We start from the raw sequence: 25,086 nt of genomic DNA on the forward strand, positions 1-25,086 counted from the left end.
TAATGTGAAAACTTAGCTGGGGATTATCAGTAGAACTGCATAAGATATTTGAAGAGGAGGTAATATTTGTAAGGGGTACAACAGCCAAGTCACCTAGAAAATTGCTGTAGAAAAACAAGTTTTACCTTATGTAACCTCCATTATGCCAAACAAGGAATCTTACTTAGGACCAGATCCTGCTCCCTTTGAAGTAAGTGGAAAACTTTCCATTTGCTTCATTGTGGAGGATCAGACCCACAGGGAGTCTAGTTTGTCTCTGTAAACAGGATAAAGAAGCAAAAGAAACATCTGAGGCAACTTGTAAGAATTTCCTGGCAGTGTAGGTACCAGTAATTAACAAGTAAAAAAAAAAACTAATGCTTTGTACAAAAACATTTTAATCCACATTGGCTTTCATCTGTCCATACTTTTCCTGAACTAGAAGGAGAATTGTGAAATGTTTGGCAAATAGAAGGGAGTTTGGTCTAGATTCTGTGTTCTATCCATCTGCACTTTCTGCTTTGTAAACTTTGTTCTGGAAGCACCCCTGGATTCAGCTAAAATGTGTCACCAAAGCAGATCCTAAACCTGACAGCTCTTACTAACTTTGTTGGAGCTTAATAAAGAAATAATTTACTGCAGAGCAACATATAACTTTGTACATCTTGTAACAGCAATACCTGTTCAATTGCATCCAATGGTAGAAGAAGACTAGGTGTATTCAGGTGGCCAGGTCCTGGCAGTTGTTTCCCTTATAATGGCATATTAATGCCCTTCATTTAAAAGAAAATGCTTCTCTGTAGTTTCTGCAGCAAAATACAATCTCAATAATTTCCCTCACTGACAAAGGAGCTACTTGTAAGAGTTTGAATAATACAGGCCGTGAAATTCAGAAAGGAGAATTTTGTCCTTAGCTATTGTAAGAAGCTATTTAAGTTGGGTATGACATCTCCGTGTCTCTTTTATTTTGGTCTGAGGAAAGGAAATAGGAAACAAGAAAACATTACTGTCAATAGCAACAAATCCCAAATTCAAGATTTGTTTGTCTAGAAGTTTCTTGCTTATTGTTTATAGCTCACATCTTCATTTCTCAAAGTTTTTCTCCTGTCTGACATGATATTCTTAGTAGTCAGTAAGGGAAGTGTGGTCTAAATAAATTGTGTTGAGGTGGGTGCATGGCTTGTTCAAAAAAAAGCCACATTAAATGAGTAATTATTACTGGTTTGCTGCCAAAATAAGAAGTCAAAGATTTCAATCAGATCCTATGGAAGTCTACTTTGAACCTCGCTGTAACTCAGTATTTTCACATATTAGTTAGGACCAGAGAGAATATGCACGAAACTATCTAGGATTTCAAGCTCTGAGGAATGATGTACCATTTGGAGACTGGGTTTACAATTTGCAATTTTCTTGTATCCATTCATTTCTATGACACTGTGGCGTCTGTGACATTACTTCTCATAGAGCTGCATTTCTTATTGGCAGCCTCAGCGGAGAAGCTGGAAGCTGAACGGGTTGTCATGACTGAACTGGCAGATTCACAGATAAACTGATCATTGACAGATCATCTAGTAGTCATAGATCATCTAGTCTCTCCAAAATAGCATTGAAAAGTGTTGGCTCAAAAGCGTCAACAAATTTGCTTTAATTTTCTCCGTTATCTAGCCTCCTTATAGTATCAGTCTAGCAGTATTAGAAGTATTACAAATGGAACACATTTCTTTCAAGATTAAGAAGAGCAAACTTACGAGTTAGCACAATTATGTCTCTTCCAAGCCCCTAAACGTAGAATGATCTCAGGTTTTGGGCCTATCCCATGGCAAACAATTACAGTTATTTTTTACGGGGACTCGCTTTTGGTTTTGTTAGCTACAGAAAATAAATACATTGTATGAGGACTCTAAACTCTTAGAGACTGAAACTCCTATTACTTAAACCTTTCTGTGGAGGTCTGTATTTTTCCAGCATTTTATTTAATTACTTGACAGCAGCCCAGGAAACACGAAGGTGCTCTGCCTTCATGCTGTGATATCACCCACACTGGCCACATTAAAAACTTGTGTGTCTTGAGACTTGTTCTGCCTATGTGTTCATGAAATATTAGATGCAACCAGTGGAATGAATCAGATTATTTCTGGATATTGTTAGAGTTTGCTTCCAACACTTCTTTCCCTTGTCCTGTTTTAGTCACCATGTGACTGAAAGTAGACCATCTTGCCTGCCTCTACCAAGAAATTGAAAGATGACAAAGATTTTTCTTGCAATATAATTTGACTGATATGAAATGTATCATTGGTGTTCACCACTCAAAAATTAAGGCCTTTTCCTTCTGCATGTAAGCAAGGAGATTACCATACAGTAAGATGCAAAATTGTACACTTATATAAACTCCTTCATGCTAGCTATGTAAACCAAATCCTGAGATCTGTGCATAAGTGAACTCTCCCTTCATCACTACAATATCATCATTCATAAGTACTAGATAAGATGTAAAAAGATCCAGGAACCAGCATATTTGAGAAAGAGCTAGGGTGTAGACTAAAGCACAGAAAAGAGGAGCAAAATAACATCATTATCTTTACTCCAGACTTGTGTGACTTGAGAGTAAAATTTTAAATTTTGACCACATAAGGTTTCACACTTCTCTGGTCAGAAAAAAAAAAAACCACAAAAACTAAGTAAGGATACAGCAAGAACCTTCCAATCATATCTGCAGAATGAGGATCAACCACTCTCCATGATCATTGGGGGAGTGGGGACAAGAAGGAATCACCTTAATTTGCAGAAGAGATTACTTAGGTGGGCACTAAAGAAAAGCTTTCAAAAAGTTAAAATGGAAACAAGTACTGAGGGTTGCTATTGAATCTCCTTCATCAGAGATTTTCAGAAACTAGTTCAACAAGCATTCAGTAGTGAATGGCTTAGATATGCTTGATCATACCTTTATGTGAGGACTCCAGCCAGCTCACTTAAGGTCTTTTCCAACCCTCATCTAGGATTCCAGAGGTAGTTAAAGCTCTGGAAGGCTTTTCTCACTTTTCTCACTGCTGCATTTGAATCCCTGCTTAGGCAAAGACTTGCTAATATCTGTGCCTGTGCAAATGGTGGGATGCATCCATCCTCTTGTCTCCTGGGACATGAGTCACTCATGAAGTGTATTTCATCAAAACTATTTCACCTTCTGCCCCATGAAGTCATTGATGGCACAAAAAGATTATATTCCCTTGTGACTAGTGGGAAAAAAAATATCCAGTCATAGTTTACAATGGTTGTGCCAGTAATATACACAATATTGTGTTTTTCTTTTCTGATGGGCAGTGTTTATTCTTCTACCAGCTGTATTCATTTAGCATGTTATTTATCTTTTGGTTTCACTATGTGTGTATTTAACAGTTTGCAATAGGGAGGATGCACTCTTTAAACAGCTTTTCTCCACTCAGTTATGTATTAAGCGAGTCTATATTTGTAGTTAACTGAGTCTGATAATATCACCTAATGCTAGAATACTGTAGCTGAACCTTAGATTTATACCATAGATGAAACTGATTCAGAAATGATTTTGCAAAAATTGTGAAACTCATACAGTCCTAATTGTTTTACAGTATCTACCTTTGAACCTAGAAAAGTTGAAAGGAAGACAATGAATACACGTTCCAGAAGAAAATAAACCAAAATGTCAAGTGTACCATATATCTAAAGCGATGGAAATTAAATGAGGATGTATTTCTTGAGTCAATTATGTCAGAGTGCACCAGGGACTAAAGTTCTAAGGGTTATTTTGGTTTTCAAAACCCATTACAGAGTCAGACAGCCTTCTGGAACCAGTGGAGCCATTGACTAGTTTAAAAGAGGCTTGAATTCTGTCTGTGATGTGTTTAGATGCACCTGGATATTGGGTTAGCATCATTTCCCTGTGATTGTTATTACAGTTCTTCTATATAATACTTGCAGTTAAATCAAAAAGGAGACAGCAACCATTCTGCCTGAATCTCAACTTCTGAGTATGCATACAAACACAATTCACATCTTCTGCACATCCAGGGTCAAATGCAGATAAAAGACTGAACAGGGAGGGGCTAGTCATAGTACTAGTCATAGTACTATAGAATAATCTTCCTACAAGATTTGGCTTTTTAAAAAAATATTCTAACTTATTTTAAGCTGAATGGGTAAAAGAGGGGAGTAGTGGAAATTGTTTTTGCATCCTGAACGCTGCTGTCTATGTAGTGAAAGTAGCAAAACCACAGAAGGCTGAAACCCTACGTATGACAGAACTGCTAATGAACTCAGAACAAGATCTGATGCTGACATTCTGTAAGGGGGGTCTTTGCATCAAAGAGATTAGTTCAGTTCTGTGTAGGCATATAGGTAGGAGATTTCATTCACTATATTTGGAGTTGGAACTCTGTTCCACTTAGAAAACCCCTTCACAATTTGTAAGTATTTTGAGGTACAGAGTTTTTAGAAGGACCCATCTCTAGCAATGCAATTAATACACATGGAACTGCAGCAAGGGTTATAGGAAATCTCTTCCCAGAGTGGTTTAAGTTTCATTAATGTGAGTTGACGGTGCTGCCTGTCTTTAGGTAGGCTTAAGGAGGCTTAGACAGGATCATGCACAAAATATACAGTTCGTCTGAGAAAGCACAAGCAGGTAACAAGTCTAGTAAGTTAGTGAATGCCTAGAACTCACCACGTTCTCCATGACTCCCGTTCTGTTGGCAAGTTCACATTCCTCTGCATGCCCATTGCAAAAGCAGCTTCCCCGGATGATCAGGTCATAAATAGCATAGTGGGCAAATCTCTGAGGTTTCTCTACCGATCCCGAAGCATGGCATGGACATTCCTGTCTTTTTAACAAAAGCAGGCGGAGGTTGGTGAGTTTCAGGAGATCTTGAGCCTCAGGACTATAGGGGTCTTCGATCTTGTTAGCCGGACTTAAGGCACGGTAAATCACCTGAGAGACAGAAGATAAACATCCAAGAATAGATATAGGACTCTGCATACACAGCAAATATCCCAATGTTCAGGATGTTCAGGAAAAAGTAATAGTTCCTATATAGAAAACTCTGCATAAGCATTTGTGGGGCCATGACTGATCCCAGAACATTGCAGCTGAGTTACCACCAGCTGGCCAAGCCACAGCAAGTGACTGTGTACCTGCTTTCATCCCATCTCAGAGGAGATACAGGAAATGCCTTAGTTTAGACATCTCTCCCTGGGGTTACTGAGCCCAGTCACTTCTTGCGGTTCAGACAATATGGGGTAATTTGTCAAGTGCTGGTTACTTCCTTGTGTTTCTGAGCCAAGTGACAAGTGTCACTCAGAGAAATCCAAGGTTTATTGGCATAAATGCAGTATTAATGCCATCCAAATGTCTCAAAGCATTTTAGGAACATGGCTTTAGCGTGAGTTCTAGAGTCAGGTAAACTAAGGCACTGAGAGGATCTATGAAAGAAATGGAAACTGTGATCATATTTTTGGCTTGGTCATTTGAACTATGTGCTAGAAAACACAGCTTGGCTTAGGGTGAGTCAGCATTGAGAGAACCCTGTCTTCAAACAAAGCCAGCCGGTTTATTCATTAGGCGAAGAGAAGTTAGCTACACCAGTGAGCTCGCAGGACCAAAGGCACTTTGTCACCCTTTTATCCCAGCTTTTATGCTGCTTGATAGTTCTTCATAGCAGTAACAGTTTGATTTTGAGTATCACAGTTCTAATTTGGTGTTTAACAGTGACTAAAGGGACGTCATATTTTAGCTAATGCACTGCTCTACCCTTCTGTATCTCTCAGGGTGTGTTTGTTTCTGTTGCCTTTGGGGAGAGGTTGACAATGGAGGGCTGCACCACAGTCTGAGCCAGTGAACTAGAGAGCTGATTGTGTTTGTTCCCAGGCTTAGATGTCCTCCATGGATATGCTAACTCCAATTTGAGAGCTGTTTTCTCCTCTGGTTGAGTTTTTCCATCATAGCAGAGGGACGTGCCCTTGAGGTTCTTTAGCCCTGCTTTATAAGTGGTGACAACTCTGTCTGACTAACTCCGTTAGCAGAGTGAAAACTTTGTTTTGATAGGGATTCCCTCTTTCTCTCTCTTTTACTTTTTCTTTCTTTCTAGTGAACTGACCAATTTAAATATTTGCCTCATGTAAAATACTTCTACTCTTTTATACTTGCAGAAGCCATAGGAGATCTTGTGGTACATGTCTGGAAGATAGTTCTGCTGCATGTTGATGGCACATGGGGAGACAAACCCCCTTAAACTAACGGGATCAGCTGCCAGGCTTCGCACAGAACTACACCTGGCAGTACCACAGCAAAGACACTGGTACATTTCTCATTTTTCTTTTAATTCCCTTCTTTTATACTGTCAGCTATTTCCAAAGCTGCAAACAGCCCTGTTTGGTGAGATCAGAGGTGTCCATATTTCCTTGTTTGATAGATCTATGGGCAGATTGCCCAGGCTGTGCAATGCAGGTGCCTACATTCCCCTGAGCAATGAATCCATGACAAAATAGCCCAGGCGTTTCCACCCCAATGTCTACATTCCCCTAGTCAATGGAACCATAAGCAAATGGGTCATTCTGTTTTGTCCAGGTGCCCAGTATTCCCCTTACTGATGGATTCACAGGGCAAAGACCAAATCTCCTCTGTCCAGTTCCCCTAAAGCAGGATGGTCTGGTCATTTTAATGGAAACCAGTTTTGTGAACCCTCTCTCCTTCTTCCCAGTGCCCTGTGGAACACACAGAGGTGGAGTGGTTTCTCAGAGTCCTGAGCACCTGGTCATGTACAGACACACACATCTTTCTCCCACATGGTCACTTAATCTAAGACCAAGGCAGTGAACTGGATGGAATTGTTCTGCAGAGCCTGCTAAGCTCAGAGATCTCAAAAACTAGATCTCATGGTTAAAAACTAACTACTGGGATATTAATGGTTAAAAGTCCTTATGAAACTGTTTTAAATTGACATAAAACAGAGGAACCAAGGGTAAAGCAGTCTGTTCAGTTACTGGTTTTTATAAGCTCTATTCTCACACTTGACTTTCTTGTCTATGGCTTCTCTAATACATACACTTAGCAAAAGTGTATGTACACTTAGCAAAAATCTCCTTTCAGGATAGGTCTCCAGATGATACCTATCGGTTCACTGGCTTGAGAACATAAATGCTAGAGGTACTTTGCTCCAGGACAAGACATCTGAGAGAAGGTAATCAATATGTCATTAGCTTCCGCAAAATCTGTGCTGGTCCTGCCAATGACATCCTTATACAAGGTGGGGCAAGTGTCTTAATGTCTCTGTCTGTGCCTCAGAGATTTCAGTTGTGAACGCTGTGGATCTCCTAACAGGAGACAGAGAGGAAGAACAAGAGTTTTTACTGGGCCTCTTTGAAAGAAATGACTAAGTAATGGCCAAAATGTTTCTTTTTCCTCTGTGTCTCTGGCATTATACTTGTGCTTGATGACAACAGTCTTTCATTGTGCTCTGCTAACTGGGAAGGAAATCTTGTGTATTGTATTGTACTACTAGAAATCTATTCTGTATACAGTATCATAAGTTTAAAGAGGTGGATTAATGTTTTGGGATTTCCAATCAATTATCCATCCTCCCCATGTCTTAATTGGCATCCAGATAGCCCTGAGTTCTTTAGGCAGAAGAACAGCTGTTGGGTGCTCTTCTCTCAGCATAGGGCCATTTGCTTTCACGAAGCTGTATTGTTTTTTGTTTCTTTGCTTGACAGCTTGGAAAAAGATTGGGTTCCCTGTGGGTTTATTGTTGTGCAAATATTTTCATTTCTGGCCTTGCATCTCTTGAGGGGACTTGCTTTGGCATTTTCCATATCCCCTTACAACTCTGAACATTATTTGTGAGTAGAGATGTTAATAGCTTGGATGTCCCATAGGGATTGTGGCATCCTTTTAAGAAAAAACAGTTTTCCATTCCAGTTGAGGTACATGAGTTTGCTTATATGATTAATTCATGACACATTTCTGTCTGGAATAAGCTCAGTGGTGAGATTGGATTTGTTTGTCCTTGTCTCTCCCAAGGCAAGACTTGTTAAGTGCTAAAGATCTGATTTGGGTGACATAACACTAGTGAAGTCTTTTGAGAGTGGCATTTATATATTCTTGAATTCAACAACCTCTAAGGAATTAGCCTTCCTTAACTTTGTAAAAATCAAAGATATTGAGGACTTACTTAAACAACGTTTTGTATCAGCAGTCGAAGCAGATACATTGTGCCAATATAAGTAGGTTTAGGTGAGCTGCATTTTGCACAGAGGCAATACAGTTTTATTCCATATTTATTAGTTTAGCAGCATTATTTCATATATGCATAAGACTGGAAAATGGAATTTTTCTCTCTCTTCCTTTCTGGAGAACACATTCTCCTTGAAATATTGGTGGTTAAAACCCTTGAGCACAAAGAAGAGTATAACAAAATCACCATCTCTTGGCTCATTTTTAATATTACATTGGATGTTTCTTCTCACATTAAAGTGCCAGTCATTAGATCTTCCTTAACATTATGTGTTGCCCTACTGTCAAGAGCAATATGTTGCAAACTATAGGTTATACTTATTAGTCTACTATGTGTATAGATTCAAATAATTGTAGAGTGGGATGAATTTTTAAAACAGATCTGATATCTCACCTTACATGCCCTGAATTATTTTTCCATAAATGCATAATTTACCTTAAAAAGTCCCAAAACCAAACCACTAAACTTTTTTCTGTACTAAACCCATGTGATTATATTTTGAAAGAATCTATTTGGGTTTATGGTTCCCTAAGAAAAAATGAATCCTAAATTAGGAGACAGATTTGTGGTGGTTGTATATATGGGTTGATAATTTTATATGGTACAGGGAAGAATTTTATTTCTGTAAAAAAGGAAGAGATGTCACTGTGACCAAAATACAGAGTTGGAAATGTGACTATTTGTTCAAAGCCCCAGCGCAATTGTTCAGTATAGTATTCTGCAAGTAACCTAAACCTTACACTGTTCTGGATTGCCAGTGAATTCAGTAGGAATAGGAAAAGTCTGTTTTATGTCCTGCTTACTCTTTTTAAAAATAGGATACAGATTTTCAAGTACTTCATGGAACAGGAAGAAGATTAATAAATTTATATCTGTAAAATTCTCTGAGAATACCTAGAGATGGATGTTCAATACATGCAATAATAATAATAAGTAGTAGTTATAGTAGTAGTAGTAGTAGTAGTAGTAGTAGTAGTAGTAGTAGTGGTAGTATTAGTGAAAGAGAAGAGTTTGGCTCTCAACCATTTCTGCATAAATGTTTTAAAGATTAGACTAGAAATGGATCTAAGTATTAGTGAACTCCTAGAGTCATCAGCTGTGGGAAAAGACATTCCATCTTTTCACTGTGTTATTTGTTACTTTTTCTTTAGTTCACAAGGTTTGTGTTTCTGAAGCCTATGAAGCAGATTCCTCCTATGCAGATAGACATTTGACTTCTGCCTTTTACCAAAAGGCAGAAATATGATTAGTTTCTCATTTCTCAGTGATACTGTGCAAATTTGCAGTTTTCCATTATATTCATGTAAAAGACATGAAGAGATCATAATGAAAAAGAAGTGTGTTCTTGTAAGTAAATGCAAGCTCTGAAAAGAGCTTCCTATGTTGTTTACTGTAAAACTATTTTTCATCTAATTAAATCTCTACCTGGTATGAAGCTCTGTGGAAGCTCTATTCTTTTTTTGCTGTAACAGACTGCTCTGAAATCTCCCAGTCATTTCTCTAAACATCAGTGTGCAGCTCTCGTAAAAGTAGCATACGCACAGCTGCAGAAGAAAATCTGATGGTGATTAAGTCTGCTAAGGGACAGTCTAGAAATCTTTCCACTTCCATTGAATTGGGTGGAAGTTGAGGGTATTCAGCACCTCTATAGTCTCAACCCTTTGTGGAAACACATCCTAGATCCTGAGTTTCCCTTATAATCAGGAGCTGACACTGGAGCCGAATGCTGAGTAGGACATTCATGCTTATCTGCATATCTGCTATCAAGCGCATATTTGTCATTCTCATTTTCAAAAGTCAATCAGCTGCGCCTCAAAAAGATGGTCACTACCCTGTCCTCTCCTGACCTTTCGAAGAGCAAGGAAGGTTGGAGAATGCTGTAAGTGCACAAAGCTAAAAAAGGTAGCCGCTGTTAGAGGATTGGTTTTGCTGCACACAAGTTGGCACAGCTACATATGGGGTGATGTTTTATCACCAATCAAGAGATCATCTTCATTCCAGAGACAGTGTCTCAGATTTTTGATTTCTTGCCATATATTTTGCTTCTCCATTCTTGATGCAGATAATTCTGTTTTCTTAACCTGATCTTCCAGCCAGTATTAGTCAGAAAAGATGTGGACGCAGCAAAGGTTCCCCCTTGCAAGCTCATAGCCTACGGTCAAGGAATATGAGTCATAAATGGAGGGCAGTGCCAATGCATGGCCTTCTACAAAAGAAGATCCTTGTGCAGAACAAGAATTTGATATTACAAATCATCCTTAAGCTATGTTGATCACGTTGCACACAATCAGGTTAATGAGATCAGAAATGTCTGTATGCTTATACTAGGCCCATCAGAAGGAAGCTGCAATAAAAACTCTCATCAGTCCTAAATCCTCTTCATTAAGGGATTTTTGTGTGAGTTGATTTTGTTCTTAAAGGAATAGTAAGCAGTTGTCATGTTTTTTCCTACCCAGTGGCAAATATCCTCTGATTTATTTGATGGAGCCCGTTGACTAAAATTAAATTTTCCATCTTGTAGTATGATAGTCTTTACTAAGAAGTAGTCTTTTTCTTGTTTTGAAATACTGTTCGGAGCACAAAGAAAATCTAGCTATTCTCTTAGCTGTTAGAAAGCTCATTCTGACAATTCATGCAATAGTATTTTTTAGTCAAGATCCACTGCTTTTCTGTCCTTCTGGAGAATAAAACTTAGAAGCCGGTATAGACTATGATAGTTTGTTAAAGACATAATGGTGCATTTGATTTTTTTACATTTCTCTAATCTATGTAAACTCAGCTGCTACCAAGACAGTGGCATCTTGAATTCATTCTGTGTTTTCCAAACAGAAAGGGTCAATGTCCCTTCAATTTGCATTTGCTTTGAGGTTATTCCGGTAATCCAGTCAGCGTGCATTAATATTAATATTTAGGCATTGCTGCCACTATGATGATAGGAAAAGACTGCACAATTGAAGTTAGAGGCAGACAAATCTGAAGAGCCATGTGGACTTTTTCTCTTCCTCAAACAAAATGTATTCTGTAGGTTCAGGTTACTTGCAGATGTAAATCTCTACATCTGTGTAGAAAGGCAAGGTTTGCAGGGCAAGCAGTATCTTCTATCAAGCCAGGTAATGCAGTTGGAGTACAAAATCTAAACTATTTGGCACAAAAACCTTCAGCTTGCTTGGACGAAATTCCTTCCATTCTACATAGCACACTTTACGTGGGGATGTGAGAACATTTCCATGCTCCCACAAAGTGCAGTGTTCTTTTTCATTATGAGGAATGATACTTGCTCTGAAATGGCAAAGGGCAGCACGAGATGTTCTGTGATGCAGGCAGCCCAACTGGGAACTGGATTGAGAACAAGGAGACTCATGTCACCCTGTCTGCTGAATTGTCAGGGGAAGTTAAAACAACCCATCAACGTCAGTGTCAACCAATGTCAACCAAGCTGTATTCTCTTGGGAGAGCATCCATTTCTTATAAGTGGAGCCACTTATATCTCTAGGTCTTGTCTGAAATCTTACACATGGACAGGCTTAGCTAAGTGTATAGTCTCACCATGACAGGGATGTGTGGACAACTGTAGAACTGTTAAGTGTTCTTTTGCCTGGAGTTTGAAAATTACAACAATAACTCTCTAAGATTCATAGTATTTCAGACAAGAATTTTTTCGCAGTTGAAACTTGAAAAAAAAAACATCACGGCTGCAACTCCACTAAGGTTTTATAAAACAGGGTGAGAAGAAAAATTCATTTTATATCTATTGTCTTGTATGTTCAGGAAATGCAGAAGCAATGTTTTAAAAAAACATTGTGTCTTTCTGGCTGGTCTATAAGGTTCCAAATGTCTCTCAAACGGCTCATTACAAACCAGATCAGAGTAGGACACTTGGTGCCCTCCCGAAGTTCACTTGTCAGAGATAGGAATGCTGGACTGGTCTGTCAGTTGGAATTGCCGTCAGAGACAAATTCTTGAGCCCCTTAATTCTTCCTCCAGGGAAGCAGGCCCTGGCAGTGCTATCTGCTTGTTTACACTGCTGGTGTTAACTGCTTCCTCTCAACTTGCCTCTGCATTCTGTCTCCTCTACAGTTCAAGTTAAACGAAATGCTGAACAGACGGCCCTAGTCATAACATTCAGGCATTTACCTTCACTAGTGACTAATCCCTCCTGGAATCCTTTCCGGCTGGAAGTCGGAATAACCTGAGCATCATGCAACTTTGAGAGGCCAGTCTCTATGACTGTTGGACAATTCACTGCAGTGCAAGACCCTGCCCTTGCATCTTAGCTGCTAGGAATTCAACCTTGTGATGTGCTGAGCATGTTGCTTTTCAGTGACTCCACTGCCGTATGAGATCAGACCTTTAAGAAGCCACTGAAGCCTCAGTGCTGACCTCTTGAATTATTGATGTTGCCACTTAATGAGCTATGTGTGTGTACCGGACTCCTCCTTTGTTTATCAAAAGGTTTGGCATGAATATAGCAAAAGCCTGAGAAATGACAGCAAAAACGTAGGTCCTTGGAACAGAATCACGTACATTCCACACAGAGCCCTGTCCCTGGCCTGGTTTGGTGCCTGTGTGCAGGTGGTCACCCTCTGCCATAACTGTTGCTCAGGGAGTCCCTGTAGATGGAGAAAGGCAGCAGAGGCCTTCAGCGTCAGTGCAGAGGAAAAGACCTTCCATAGGGTTGAGTATGTCTTCTCTCTGAACAACCTGGTGGCTTTTGAAGCAGACAGAACTGCATCCCATCACAACATGTCTTGATCTGGCATTCACAGAGTGTGTTTAGAAGAGCGATTAAAAGTCTCTTAGCTACAAAGCAAGTCCACTCATCTTTGACAAAAGGCACTGCTGGGGACTTCTGTCCCTAAAGAGGTCACCACAGGATACAAAACGGAGAATGAACAGGTCTTCTGCACAAGGCACACTTAACACGTTGCCATAGAAACCAGTTACTTAATTCAGGCATACACAATTCTTCCAGCCCCCAGTGAATTCCAGTAATGGGTTTATTATATCACACTTCATTGGTGTCATCTGTCACACAGACACTCACATAAATGAACCAGCCTTTGATTCAAAACTCCGTTCCACCAGCTAGACCCAATAGGGGAAGGGTCTCCTTTTGGGTTTGGTGGTTATAAACAGGTCAGTGTTCCACCCTGCTTTGCATACTAATGTCTTCCTTTCACACAAACATCATCTTCGAAGGAGGAGAACATTTGTTTTCATTTCTTGATATGCCAGTTTATTAAAAAAGTGCACTTAATCTCTCAGATCCTTGAGTGCACGTGCTGTCAGGATGCAGGTTGGAATATTTTGGTCCCTGTTTCTCCCATATGATGTTTGAACTCTAAGTCACGCTAATGTCTGATGCAACGTTGTGGTAATTTCTCCTTTTTTTTTTGGCCAGAATTTTGATTTCCGTTAGCTAACCCGAAGGCCCATTTTAGGCTCCATGACTAGATAGTACAATGTTTTTAAATTAGAAAAACAGATGGATGGACAAGTGGGTAAAAAAGCTCTCAGTTGATGCCTAAGCCTCCATGCAAGCATTGCTTGTAGATGCACTTACAGTAGATGAACAAACCTTAAAAAGGTGGAGTTGGTTTTAGGTCATGATGTGTTGGATGTTGGTGTACTGAAGCTGATGAGCATAGCAATGACTATCCTTCCTTAAGAATAGTTGAGAATATTCTACCTTAGGAATAGCATAAAGACTGGAAGCACTTGTTTCCCATTTAATATATAATTTCAACAGGCAAAACACAGGTTACTTAAGAGGCCAGTCAGGACTTAAGACGTGCTAGTAGAGCATTTTCATGGAGAAGTGTTTATAAATGTAGAAAGTTAGGTGTTGATTTTATGATGTTTCATATGAAGCAAATGATGTGAGCAATTGGCAGTGAATAAATTGCTCTGCCTCCTAGACCAGAAATCATAATTAGAGCAAGTTTATTGCTAGAAGAATTAAGTTGGGGGAACCTAGGATCTCAGACAGAATGATTCTAGCTGCAGTACTCTGGATCTGAACAGGAGTAAAGGATTTAGTAAATGCTGGAGTAAAAGAAAATTGCAAAAGAGACATCAGGAAGTCATCTCCTTGCATTTCTACAGGACTTGTTCCCCAGTGCATGACACCTTCTGTGTAAGTTGTACCTTACCTGAGTTAGAATGGAGATGTGTGACCCTGTCAGAGGTGAAAGATAAGGGATCATCTACAAGAGACAAGGGATACACCTCAACTTAGTGATACATTATGTTCTGTTGTGACATTGTCACATCATTCACGCAAATGTCTTTTGTTTCCATTCTAATCTCCAAAAAGTTTCTTTTCTGCCAAGTTTCCTGTCACGCTCCCAGGAAAAGCCTCTTTCGGTGGTCTTGGAGGACCACTGGAGTGTGCTGACTCAGGGAGGTGCATCTCAGTTTACAGATGCATGTAAATTACTGCAGCTCTACCACCTTCTCCTTTCACACCTACATTCACAGTTCTGGATGCCAGTTGACCTGAAATCTTGTTTCACAATGTGTCCCACATGGGTTTTAAACCTAAGTGTTCTTAGTAAGCTATCTCTTTTTTTTTGATGTCTTTTGTGCTATTTTAAAAAGGAATTTGTGTCTCTTCTCCGAGTGAATAGGACAACACCCAAGAAAAACCTGAGTGTCATGCAGCGGAAATGACTTCAACCCCCTCAGTAGAGAAAACTGGCATTTATCTCAGAGCCTTAATTAGCGTTTAAGTTGGAACGATTTTGATCATTTCCGAAATGTCAGCTTGTGATGTGAGCTCCTCTGCAATCCAAGGCTTAGCCAGAACCAGTAATTGGATAGGTCAGAGTGGAGGTGAAAAAGGAGGAGAGAACACTGCAGAAAGTAGTGCTGGGATTCAATCAGCTTACTTCCAAGTCAGTTGTGAGTCAGTACACGGGGTCCCCTGGTGACATTTGTGACATCTTTAAAATAAGGTGTAAAAGAGCAGTTCTGAGATGCCTGGACAAAGCTGTGAGATTTGTAGGAAGAGTAGCAGCGTCACTCAGGCAAATCTGATCAGGTATCACTTTAAATAACTATACTGTGCCTTCCTTTATTTTCATTCACAAAAGAATGTGCTATGTCATATTGCTGACCTGATAAGCCTGATGCTTTTGCACCCTTGCCATAGTGGCATTTCATGAATTGGTTAAGAAGTCTCTGTAAAGTCTGTCCAGGACTTCAGAATCCTTTTGGGTTAATGATGTGCTGTGAAACAGTATTTGTCTTGTTCTCTGTTAAGTTGCCATGCAGATTCCTGTGTGCCGCTTTAAAGCTTCAGTTCTCCATCCCATGGAGGAAGTGACCTCTGTGTGTATTCAATTCATGTAACGGTTCATGAAAGTATTTGGGATCTGCAAGGGTATGACCTGTAAGTATACAGCCATTCTTACTATTACTATTGTTTTCTAACATCTACTACCACAGCGTAGATTGATTAAGCGTACACATACTCATTTCAGTGTAGTTGCTGCTCGAGTTGACAGAATCATTTTGACACTTTTAATCACAAAGGCTTGTGTTGGACGAATGTTGTATTATTTGATTTTCTGCCATCCACTTCTCAGATTTGTTGTAGCAGCAACACATGGTCTTAATGATATTCTCTGAGGTCAAGTAAGCACAAAAGCCAACATAGTGCTGGGCAACAGGGGATAATGTACTAGAGAAGGAAGAGCTGTTTTGCATTTAAGGCCAAGGCTTTGCCTCAGACCCTGTATTCTGTTCCTTATTCAACTAGAATTGTCCTGTTCTACCACAAAGCACTTCACCTTTCTGTGCTGCTCTTTCCCCACTGGTGAAATGGCAGCAGGACCCTTAAGTGTGTGCTGAAGATCATTAAATGGATCTTGCAAAGTACTTCCAGATTTTTGATTGGAAGGCACTCAAGAGTGGAAAATTGTATTAGTTGCCTAGATTCTGTATCGACGTGGCAAATTGTAATCTCACTACAGAAGGCATTTGGATGTATTTCTCTTAAATGCATCGTCATGACTGACCAGCAGAATTACTACTGCGGGAACAAGACAGTATAGTAGTCAGATGATCTGCTCCAGATTTCTAATATGCAGAGGTGTTTCCCAGCCTGTTGCACAAAGATGAACTGTCTCTCCTTAATGCTGTTTCCCTGTCTCAGGTATAGCCCCTAAAAAGGGAAAAAAGGAAGACCCGGGGAACTACAGGCCAATCAATCTCACCTCTGTGCTTAGCAAGATCATGAAGCAGATCCTCCTGGAAACTATGCTAATGCAGATGGAAAATAAGGAAGTGATTGGTGACAACCAGCATGGCTTCACTAAAGGCAAATGGTGCCTGATAAATCTGGTGGCCTTCCTTAGGAGAAGGATGTATTTAAAAGTCATCCAGTCATCTAGGAGTTTTTATATGGAGAAGAAAAAGAAAAACTGTGCAGTTCATGTCATCCTAAAGTAGGAAAACAGTTCGGATAAATCAGACTCTACAAATGTGTATCTCCCTATGTCTATTTTGTTGGAATTCTAGTTCAGTTATTGGCATCTGCAATGTAAAATTAGGCAACGCTAATCCTATCCTGTGTATCTCTCGTAAAGAAATTTGTTAAAGCATTTCTACTCATTTTTATTGATATTTAATTTCTCTTCTCCTTTATTTTCTTAACACAAAGCCTTTGGGGATAAGCTGCCTTTCTTAATTTATGCACAGTATCTCTTTGAGCACATACTCAGATTTTCAGCCAATCTTCAGCCATTTGACATTAAACTTAGTCCAAACCTCAGTTATTGCTTACCTCTCCTCTGGTGCAGGGCACTGCATCTGAGTACCTGGAAGTGCACATGGAGCCTTCCTCAATGAGATCATCCTGGAGCCCGAAAGTCGCTGTACAGTTGACAGAGAAATACTTGTAGGGCCTCCAAGTCTGCCCATAGTCCTGGGATCTTTCCAACACCATCGCAGCTGGTCGAGGTGACTTGAACACAGCAATGACATGGGTTAGGTAGAATTCTGTTTCAAAGTCCAGTCTGATTTCTTCCCTGTGTACCCCTTGGGCAGACTGCCACCAGGAGATGGGGTTTGCAAAGAAATCATCTGTCATGTCAGCAGGGAGATGGGAGTTATCAGGCTGGTTGGCATTGCATTTGGTGCAGCGAGGCTGCCCACAGCCATGCGAGACCTGATGGAGGAGATTCTGGTCTGGGTAGAAGCAGTACAGTTCTGTGCTGTTCTGACCACACGTGGTGAGAGTGACTGGTGTCCTCCCTGTTGCAAGGTTTCCCACCGGAGGGTTGCAAGAACGGCCATTGCAGCGGAAGGCTCGTAGCCTCATGGGATCTGAAAGACAGACAAAAGAAACACAAGTAGAATTTCTCAAATAGTTCTCAGGCTGTAACACAGGTGATCGTGAAAGTGTTTGAAGTCCTCATCTGGGGATTGACATCCAAGAGGATTCCTTCTAAGGAGAGCTACTTCATCTTTTCACACAAAGTTGAGAGGGAGTTTCTCAATAAACTGAGTCCTTATTTTCAGTGCCTAATTCAGAAACTGAGGTCTTTAGAAAATTCATGCTTATGGCACTTAGCTTTGATTTCTGTCGAAAACACAGTTTCATCGGTCTATTGAATTTTATGTTTAACCACCGAAACCTGTGTTGTCGTATTTTCACTCTAGTAAAGCTCTGTGTCTGAGGGCTGACTCTATTCAATGCATTTATTTCCATTGTTGCCAGAAAGCAAATTCAAACTGTACTATATGCTGTAGATACATTAAGAAAATAGATATTTCCTGCCCAGAGAATTACAGACACTAATTACACATACAAACACATAGAGATCATGTATTTCTACAGTTATGTGTTACTGGCATAATTTTGAGGGGTACTGAGTTTCTACTGCTCCTATTGAGATCATCTGGAGTTGTTGATACTTAGCAGAGCTGAAAATCAAATTTCTCTTTTGTTTAAATACCTTGACATGGAGGTAGGCGACTGTATTCTGTTTGCCGAGTTTGCAAATATTGGCAAAAGTTTTGGTGTCTTCAATGTATATATCTACTAATTTCTAAATTAGGAAAAGGTGAGGATAACTACAAAGTCTTAATAATGTTTGGAAATCAGTAATGTTTTGTGATGCTGAAATTAAAGGTTAATCCCAAAACCTTATTGCCATACTGGAGAGAACTGCTTTTCTAATGACACTCAATGTCCTCTTTGCAACTTAGCAGTCTAGAAGGAGTTAAAGACTGACCTTGCAAGGTCATAAATCTAATCCAAGAGGTCACAAGTCAGATGACTGGATGTAAGTCCTACAGGAAATGACTCTTCCAATGAAACATAGGATGACCGTAAACCCTCAGTAATCTAGGAGCAGTTCAAAGGTCAGCTATTAGTTCAACATTCTGGGTCAAATTTTAAAATCCCTACTTGGTTTATACTCAGCCTTTCCTCAGGAAAAATTGGTTTTGAAACCAAGTTAAGTCTTGATTTTTATCTGATTTCATCTTATAAAAATATTCAAATTATAAATGTAGTTGAGTGAAACTGACGTCCCTCTTTCCAAAAGGAATGTTTAAGGTGAAAAAATGTGTCCAGCATGCAGTTCTGCTTCTGTGTTGCTTCTGTCCTTAGTTCCTTAGTGATGTTTCTGCACAGGTCAGCAGAGAAAGGTCACTGATGGACATTGGCTTGGAAAACATCTCCTGCATTTTGCTTCCCAAGATTAGGACACAAAAAGAAGTTCCTGTATGTCTATTGAGTCCCATTGACCAATGGTATGTGCCATTTTAGCTTACTTACAGCATAAAGTAGTCTTAAACTTCAGATAGCAAGGATGCAGATCATCCAAAAAATGCTCTTGACGACTGTTAGAAACAGGTGGAAGCCACCTTCAAAGGAACTTGGACTTAATGTGTGTTTGCCTTGCAGGCATTTTAAGCTGCAGCCTCAAGGAAAGAGGAGGGCATCTGGAGACACAGTAGGTTTCCTCTTGGTGGAGGTGATCTTCCACCTGTGGCTGGAATGGGCTGGCTAAGATTTTTTTTCAGATCCCAATGAAGTCCTAGGAAACTGACAGAGCTTAGAGAGCAGTAGTGCCTGAATTACCTGTGCACCTAATAGTCCTCGGATCAAATGAATGAAAACTGCCCCTCTTCAGTCCCACCACCACTCCCTGTGCCAGCACAGACATGAAAGGAGGAGTTGCAGAAGTCAGCGGGAGAGGAAAGAAGATGAGGATGTTTGGCCCTATCGGTTCTGTTCTTTGCTCCCCAGCCTCAACTGAGCACATGATTCTTAGCACTACCGGAGATCCTCCACCAAGCCCTCACATCATCCTGACTGCTTGATGACCATTTCAATGTATTTTCTTTCTGATTATGAACTTCTTATTCCATCTGAGCCTAGTACAGTTACAGGGGAACACCAGAAGCTTCAGAGATTTTTCTCTGGGAAGTTCCTTGCAATTTCTCTGAGTCTTTTTGTCCTGAGAAATGGCTCGTGTTTCCACAAAAGCTGTTTAGAGCTTCCTTCTTTTTTCAGAGCATCTGAAATTCCAAATTTTTTTCTGCTCTGGAGGATGAATTTCACTGAGTCATGCAGAATTCTTGAAATAAAGATACTCTGTCCTTGCAGGTCAGCAAAATATATAATGAGCTGCAACTGCATGCCTCAAGAATGTCTTTGCAAGTGGCATTTAGATGTCCACATTATCTGATCCTGTTTGGTAAAAATTACTGGAAATAAGGAAAGCACAGCAATTTCTGTTTAGATTGGATATTAACTGATTTTGCTCAGTGCTGCAGAAATGTGTCATCTTTGCCTCCAGAGAATGTAAGCGGGACTGGTCTTACAACTGGGCTTTGAACAAGCAGTAGCTCCGGCTAAGAGTCAGGTTACTTAGTTATGATTAAGAATGGATCCATGTTACAAATGCTATTGGATTATGGATAAATATACCATGTAATTAAAAGAAAGTCCATCTTTATTGATGGATCACACCACTGAAGCTTTCAGAGAGGAAATGGGATGCTGGAGTTCTAAATTTAAGGAGTCACACAGGGGAAGCTTTGCAGACAAGAATGTGAGAAAGTAAAAAAGAAAACATTTTTAAAGGGAATATCTGCTTTTTGTATTTCCCATAAATGGGCTGTTAGTCTTGTATTGAGTTTTTCAGTTGTTTTTATTTGAATCTGGAAAAGGAAGAAAAACATGGTTGTTCTCCTGAACAGCAGTCACAAGAAGGTTTATCTGCTCTGCCTGCTAATGCAGCAACATCAATAAACAGTTCCTGTCTGAACTGCTGTGTCATTAGGAAAATGGGAGAAGAACAAAGTGCAAATTAGCAGAAGAGAGTTTGAGAGAAGGAGAGAGATTGGAAAACAAAATCTGCAGTCGATTAAAAGCTTTTCATTTAAAGAAATCAATTGGCAGAACTTTGCTTGACCACAAGGATAGCGCAGCCTGTCCATCACTCACTGATTCTCTGGAAACAACATGAAATGTTGAATCTGGACAGTGAGAGGAGAAGAGAAACAACAGCCAGGCAGACAACTTACCCCAACTGCCAGGAGGACTCATTGAATAATTCATAAAGAACTAAAGAGTTTGATTGCGCATGGACACTGCATGTTATTATGAAGTTGATTAGCTTTTACTCCATGGAGGATGACTGGGCTCCATAAACAGTATGATTAATTTATTTGTTTGTTTTGTGGTCCCTCAGAGCTGTGCCACAAAGTGGTAGGTCAATGGCACATGCCTGGCACGTGTTATAACAATAGTGTTATCTGATGATTAGAGAATCATACAGTTCAAAGGAGGTCATACTATTGATATTCCTGGGACATCATTTCAAACAGAGATCTCTTACTTCAGAGCCTTGTAATGCAACAGAACATTGCAGACATGAACTTAAAACAGGTTCGATTTTTTTTCACCCTCCATTGGATACCTGACAGAAGAAAGGTCATATGGCAACTCAGTCAAAGCCTGCTGATGTGACTGGAAAGATGCCTAATATTTTCTGAACGATTTGAATTGGAATTTTCATTTCTTTTCCATATGAAAATTTATGATTTTGTGTGTTCAAGTCTCCTATAGTGAGTCAGGAGGGCAAATTTCACAGTTTTGAGCAACACATACACACTAAAACCTTTGGGCATCTTCTGCTATGTTTTTGATGGAACAGTTTGATCATGCATGTCCAACCCGGATTTCACTTGTTCTATACCTGTATATGTGTTTTCTTAATAACCAAAAACTTTTAAATGTTCTTTTAAAACTAACCACCCTGGGGGCACAAGATACTCAAGTTTTTCTTAATCAGACCTAGAACTTCATCTCTTAATGCTGGTTACAACAGAAGTGCTACACAACCCTTTGGTTCGTTTGGGGCCAACATGCAGTAAGTTTGGGAAGTCTTCATTCATTTATGAGTATCCTGCTGTATTTCTGCACTTAAATAGCCCTGATAACTGGAGCTAATGAGACAGCTTTCACTCAGAGGTAAAGTTCTGAATATACTATGAGACCAAGCTGCCTCCATGACCTGAGGCATGGACAGAAAAGTAAGATCCCAGATCTGGGCTCTCTTCCATTGTGGCCAGTTGCAGCCTGCCTGCTCGCATCCCTTCTGGAGCGATGATGGACTCCAACACCTACAGCTTCATTTACAGATGAACTGAATAACCCCAGACCAGAGGACACCAAACCCTGCTGATAAGCAGGTCCTGCAGTTGAGCTTGGTGCTAGAAATGGCCATTTTTGACCACACCACGCCCCCTTTTGGAGGGCCGCCACCGGGAGGAGAGCTGGCCTGGGCGCTGCTCCCCGGGCGATGCTCATCGGGGGAGATCTGGGCTGGCCGGGACTGAAGCAAGAGTCCAAGATGTTGTCAGTCCCGTTAACTGTGCCAATCTGCAAGAGTTTTCAGACCACTGCTGAGATTATTTGAGGAGAATAAGGCCCTCCACCTGCATAAGACCAGAAGAAGGATCACCCAAGTGTCACGTCTCACAATATACAACCCAGATGACTCCTCCAGCCTAACCACTAATGTTATTTTTTTCCCTTGGCATTATGTTTAAAGATCTAAGGAGCCAATCTTGACAATCCGGAGTGCCTTCTCTGCCAAGAGATGGCAGAAGGCAAATATTGTACTCTCCACAAATGTTCTACTTCATGTACTCCCCACACAACTGCCCCATTGATTTGTTTCACTTCAGACCAGATCAACTATAGGGCTGAAAAGAGAGTTTACTGTATAGGCTAATAAAGTATGTCAAAAACATACTTCCCTGTACACCTACACCTCTCTGCTCAGGAAAAGTCTGGCACTTCCAAATCCTTTTACACAGATGGGCTAAGCACTGTCCAGCCAACCTTAGTCAAAGCAGTACTGACCCTGCCTGTAACAGGACCTGTAAAGATTCAATGTTAATTCAAGATTTTTATATTGCTTTGGGGAAAAAAAAAAAAAAAAAAGCATTAAAAATGAGCAGATAATCCTTGTGCTTTCACAGGCTGGTGGTTTGTGCAACCTTTTGACCGAGCAGTGTGTATTTATTTAAAGTGACATTGAATCCTTAGTGTCATCACCTTCAATATCCAATTATTTTGCTCTTATTCACTATGTCCTACACCATTATTCTGAGTGTGTTCATCTCCGTGCAGAACACACTCCTTCCCCTTAAATTCACTTTTCAAGCAGTCAGCTGTGGGCTGCATTTCTTTGAAGATTCATTTTCACTTTGTGGATTGGATGCAGAGCAAATTTAGACTAGGTTATAACCGGCTGCTTTCCACATCAGTATGAGCAACTTTACAAGATGTCTCTCTAACCTTTCTGTGCTGTCAACATATGTACCCTATACGGAGTGTCCTTGCCTGGGAAACTAGTGAACGCCCAAGATAAGACACTAAGAGGACTAAGGTACATGTCATCCCTCCACTCATTCCCTGTTATGTAGATAGACAGACTTTTTCTCAAATGAGTCACTGGATAATATGACAGGATTGTAAATTTATGAGTCATTTGCAGTTTTTAAGAAAATATCTCTTGCAGTTATGAAAATCAGATGTCTGTGTTATCAAAAAGTTTGTAGCTAGGGAATAATCTGAGCTGAAGCCACCTGATCTGCCTTTGACTTTTCTGGAGCTTGCAGGGTAGCTGAACACTTCAATCACTTTCAAATCACTGCATGAAGAGTGTTGTTCCTGTCCTAATGCTCTGAGCACACAGGTGAAATTTAAACCACTGATATGCTTTCCTCTACGGAAGTAGAGATCCCAAGGAAAAGTCACCAAGGATGTGTTGTTGTTTTATCAATAATTATTTTTATTTTTCTGATCTGATCTTTCTAATTCATCCTTTTTAAACTTAAAGATGTACTGAACGACAGTAGGAAGAAAAAAAATCTAACGCTTTGCTTCCTTTCTCTGAAGGAATTTGTCTCCATCATAATCCATGTATTTTTAGGACCTTATTTAAATACTATTACAGCTGTATCATTCCTGTATTTGCTTATTTGAACACCTACATATATACACACAACTAATCAACTTCTCTTTCTGTCTAATCCATTTTTTCTCTAATGCTAATTTAATCTCGTCCAGTGACTGTTAAGTCAGGAAATACACTGAATAAATGGACTGTCTTGGATAAATAGTAATTCTTAAACAGTGACTCTGACTTTTACTGATGCAGTTAACAGAGAATAATTCAGATTCCTGCAGTGATGCTGTCCAAGGATGTTGTCATTTTGCTCTTGTCCTGCCTAGAAAGGCAGTGTTTCATCCTCAAAACAAATATCCAGCATATCTCAATCCATCTACCTCTTTCTTTCTCTCTTACTTTCTTTCATTCAAAAAATAACACACTCCTTTCTTTTAAGGAAGTATGAAACTGTACACTCTATTATAAGTGTTTGGGAGGAGACTGAGCTATAAAGCTGTGTATTGCAGGGAATAAGAAGCATATTATTATATGCAATACAATATATTTTATATATTGACTAACTCAGATTCCTTGTAAAAATCCAATCTAAAATAAAAATGTTGGCATAAATTTTTTAACAAACAGATCTGATTTCTATTCCCTTTCCCTTTGCTAAACTTAAGATTTTTTTTTTTTTCCAAATGGCAATATTCATTTATTTTGCTTACCTTCTTCCCCGTGGCCAGAAATAAAATATTCCAAGAACACAATCAGCATGATGCCTTTATGCTGCATGGCTGTCAGTAAAGTATCTGTCCTCAGTGAAGCAAAAAAGAGCTGCAGTAATCTACAGGTTTGGTGCTTGCATGGCTTTTCTGTATTTTCTTTCTTTCTTTCTGCTCACCCTCCTGTCAGTGTAGGGGTCAAGGCTGCTGTCTCATTCTTCTTGTTCGCGTTTAGGTCCAGAGGTGGGTTTGTTTTGTTGTTTGGGTTTTTTTTCAGGGCTCAGATGCCTTCTGGGTGTCACCCGTACATTGCTTCCGATAAATAAATAAATAACAAGGGTTTTCGGTGCCTTTACCCCTCTCCATGCAGCGGGCCGAGGACGTTCACATCCCTGATGCAGCCCCTCGAACGCACCATCGAGGGCTGGTGCGACGCGGAGAGCTCTCTTCGGTCCGGTCCTTCGCGGTTGCTCGGATGCTATTTCGAAACTTTCATTTTTGCTCCTTGCTTTTGGTGGAGCTTCGTTTCGGCTTTGCCTGGGCTCCCCCTCCAACCTTCCCTGCCCCCCACACCTCCCGCAGCCCGCAGCTAGCCGGGGTGGCGATGGGGTCCGGGCAGCGGGAGCCCGGCTTTGTTAGGTCTACTCCAGGACCTTCTTTCCCTTTGCTCCCTGCAGCAGAGGGTCATAAGAAGAAGGG

At 40.2% G+C, this 25,086-nt stretch overlaps 1 protein-coding gene across 1 annotated transcript in view; it reads right to left on the reverse strand.

Annotated features, from left to right (window-relative positions):
* The window catches only part of LOC104377320 (netrin-4), a 49,451-nt gene extending 24,994 nt beyond the window's left edge, over nt 1-24,457 (reverse strand). The window contains exons 1-3 of the mRNA XM_009984097.2: nt 24,391-24,457; nt 17,026-17,567; nt 4,673-4,936 (exon numbers count right to left, since the gene is read on the reverse strand). Coding sequence (XP_009982399.2) covers nt 4,673-4,936; nt 17,026-17,567; nt 24,391-24,457 — 873 coding nt within the window. The remainder of the gene's footprint in view (nt 1-4,672; nt 4,937-17,025; nt 17,568-24,390) is intronic.
* Between the last annotated feature and the right edge of the window lie 629 nt (nt 24,458-25,086).

The sequence above is a fragment of the Tauraco erythrolophus genome, chromosome 12 (assembly GCF_009769465.1).
Source record: "Tauraco erythrolophus isolate bTauEry1 chromosome 12, bTauEry1.pri, whole genome shotgun sequence".
Classification (NCBI taxonomy): Eukaryota; Metazoa; Chordata; class Aves; order Musophagiformes; family Musophagidae; genus Tauraco; species Tauraco erythrolophus.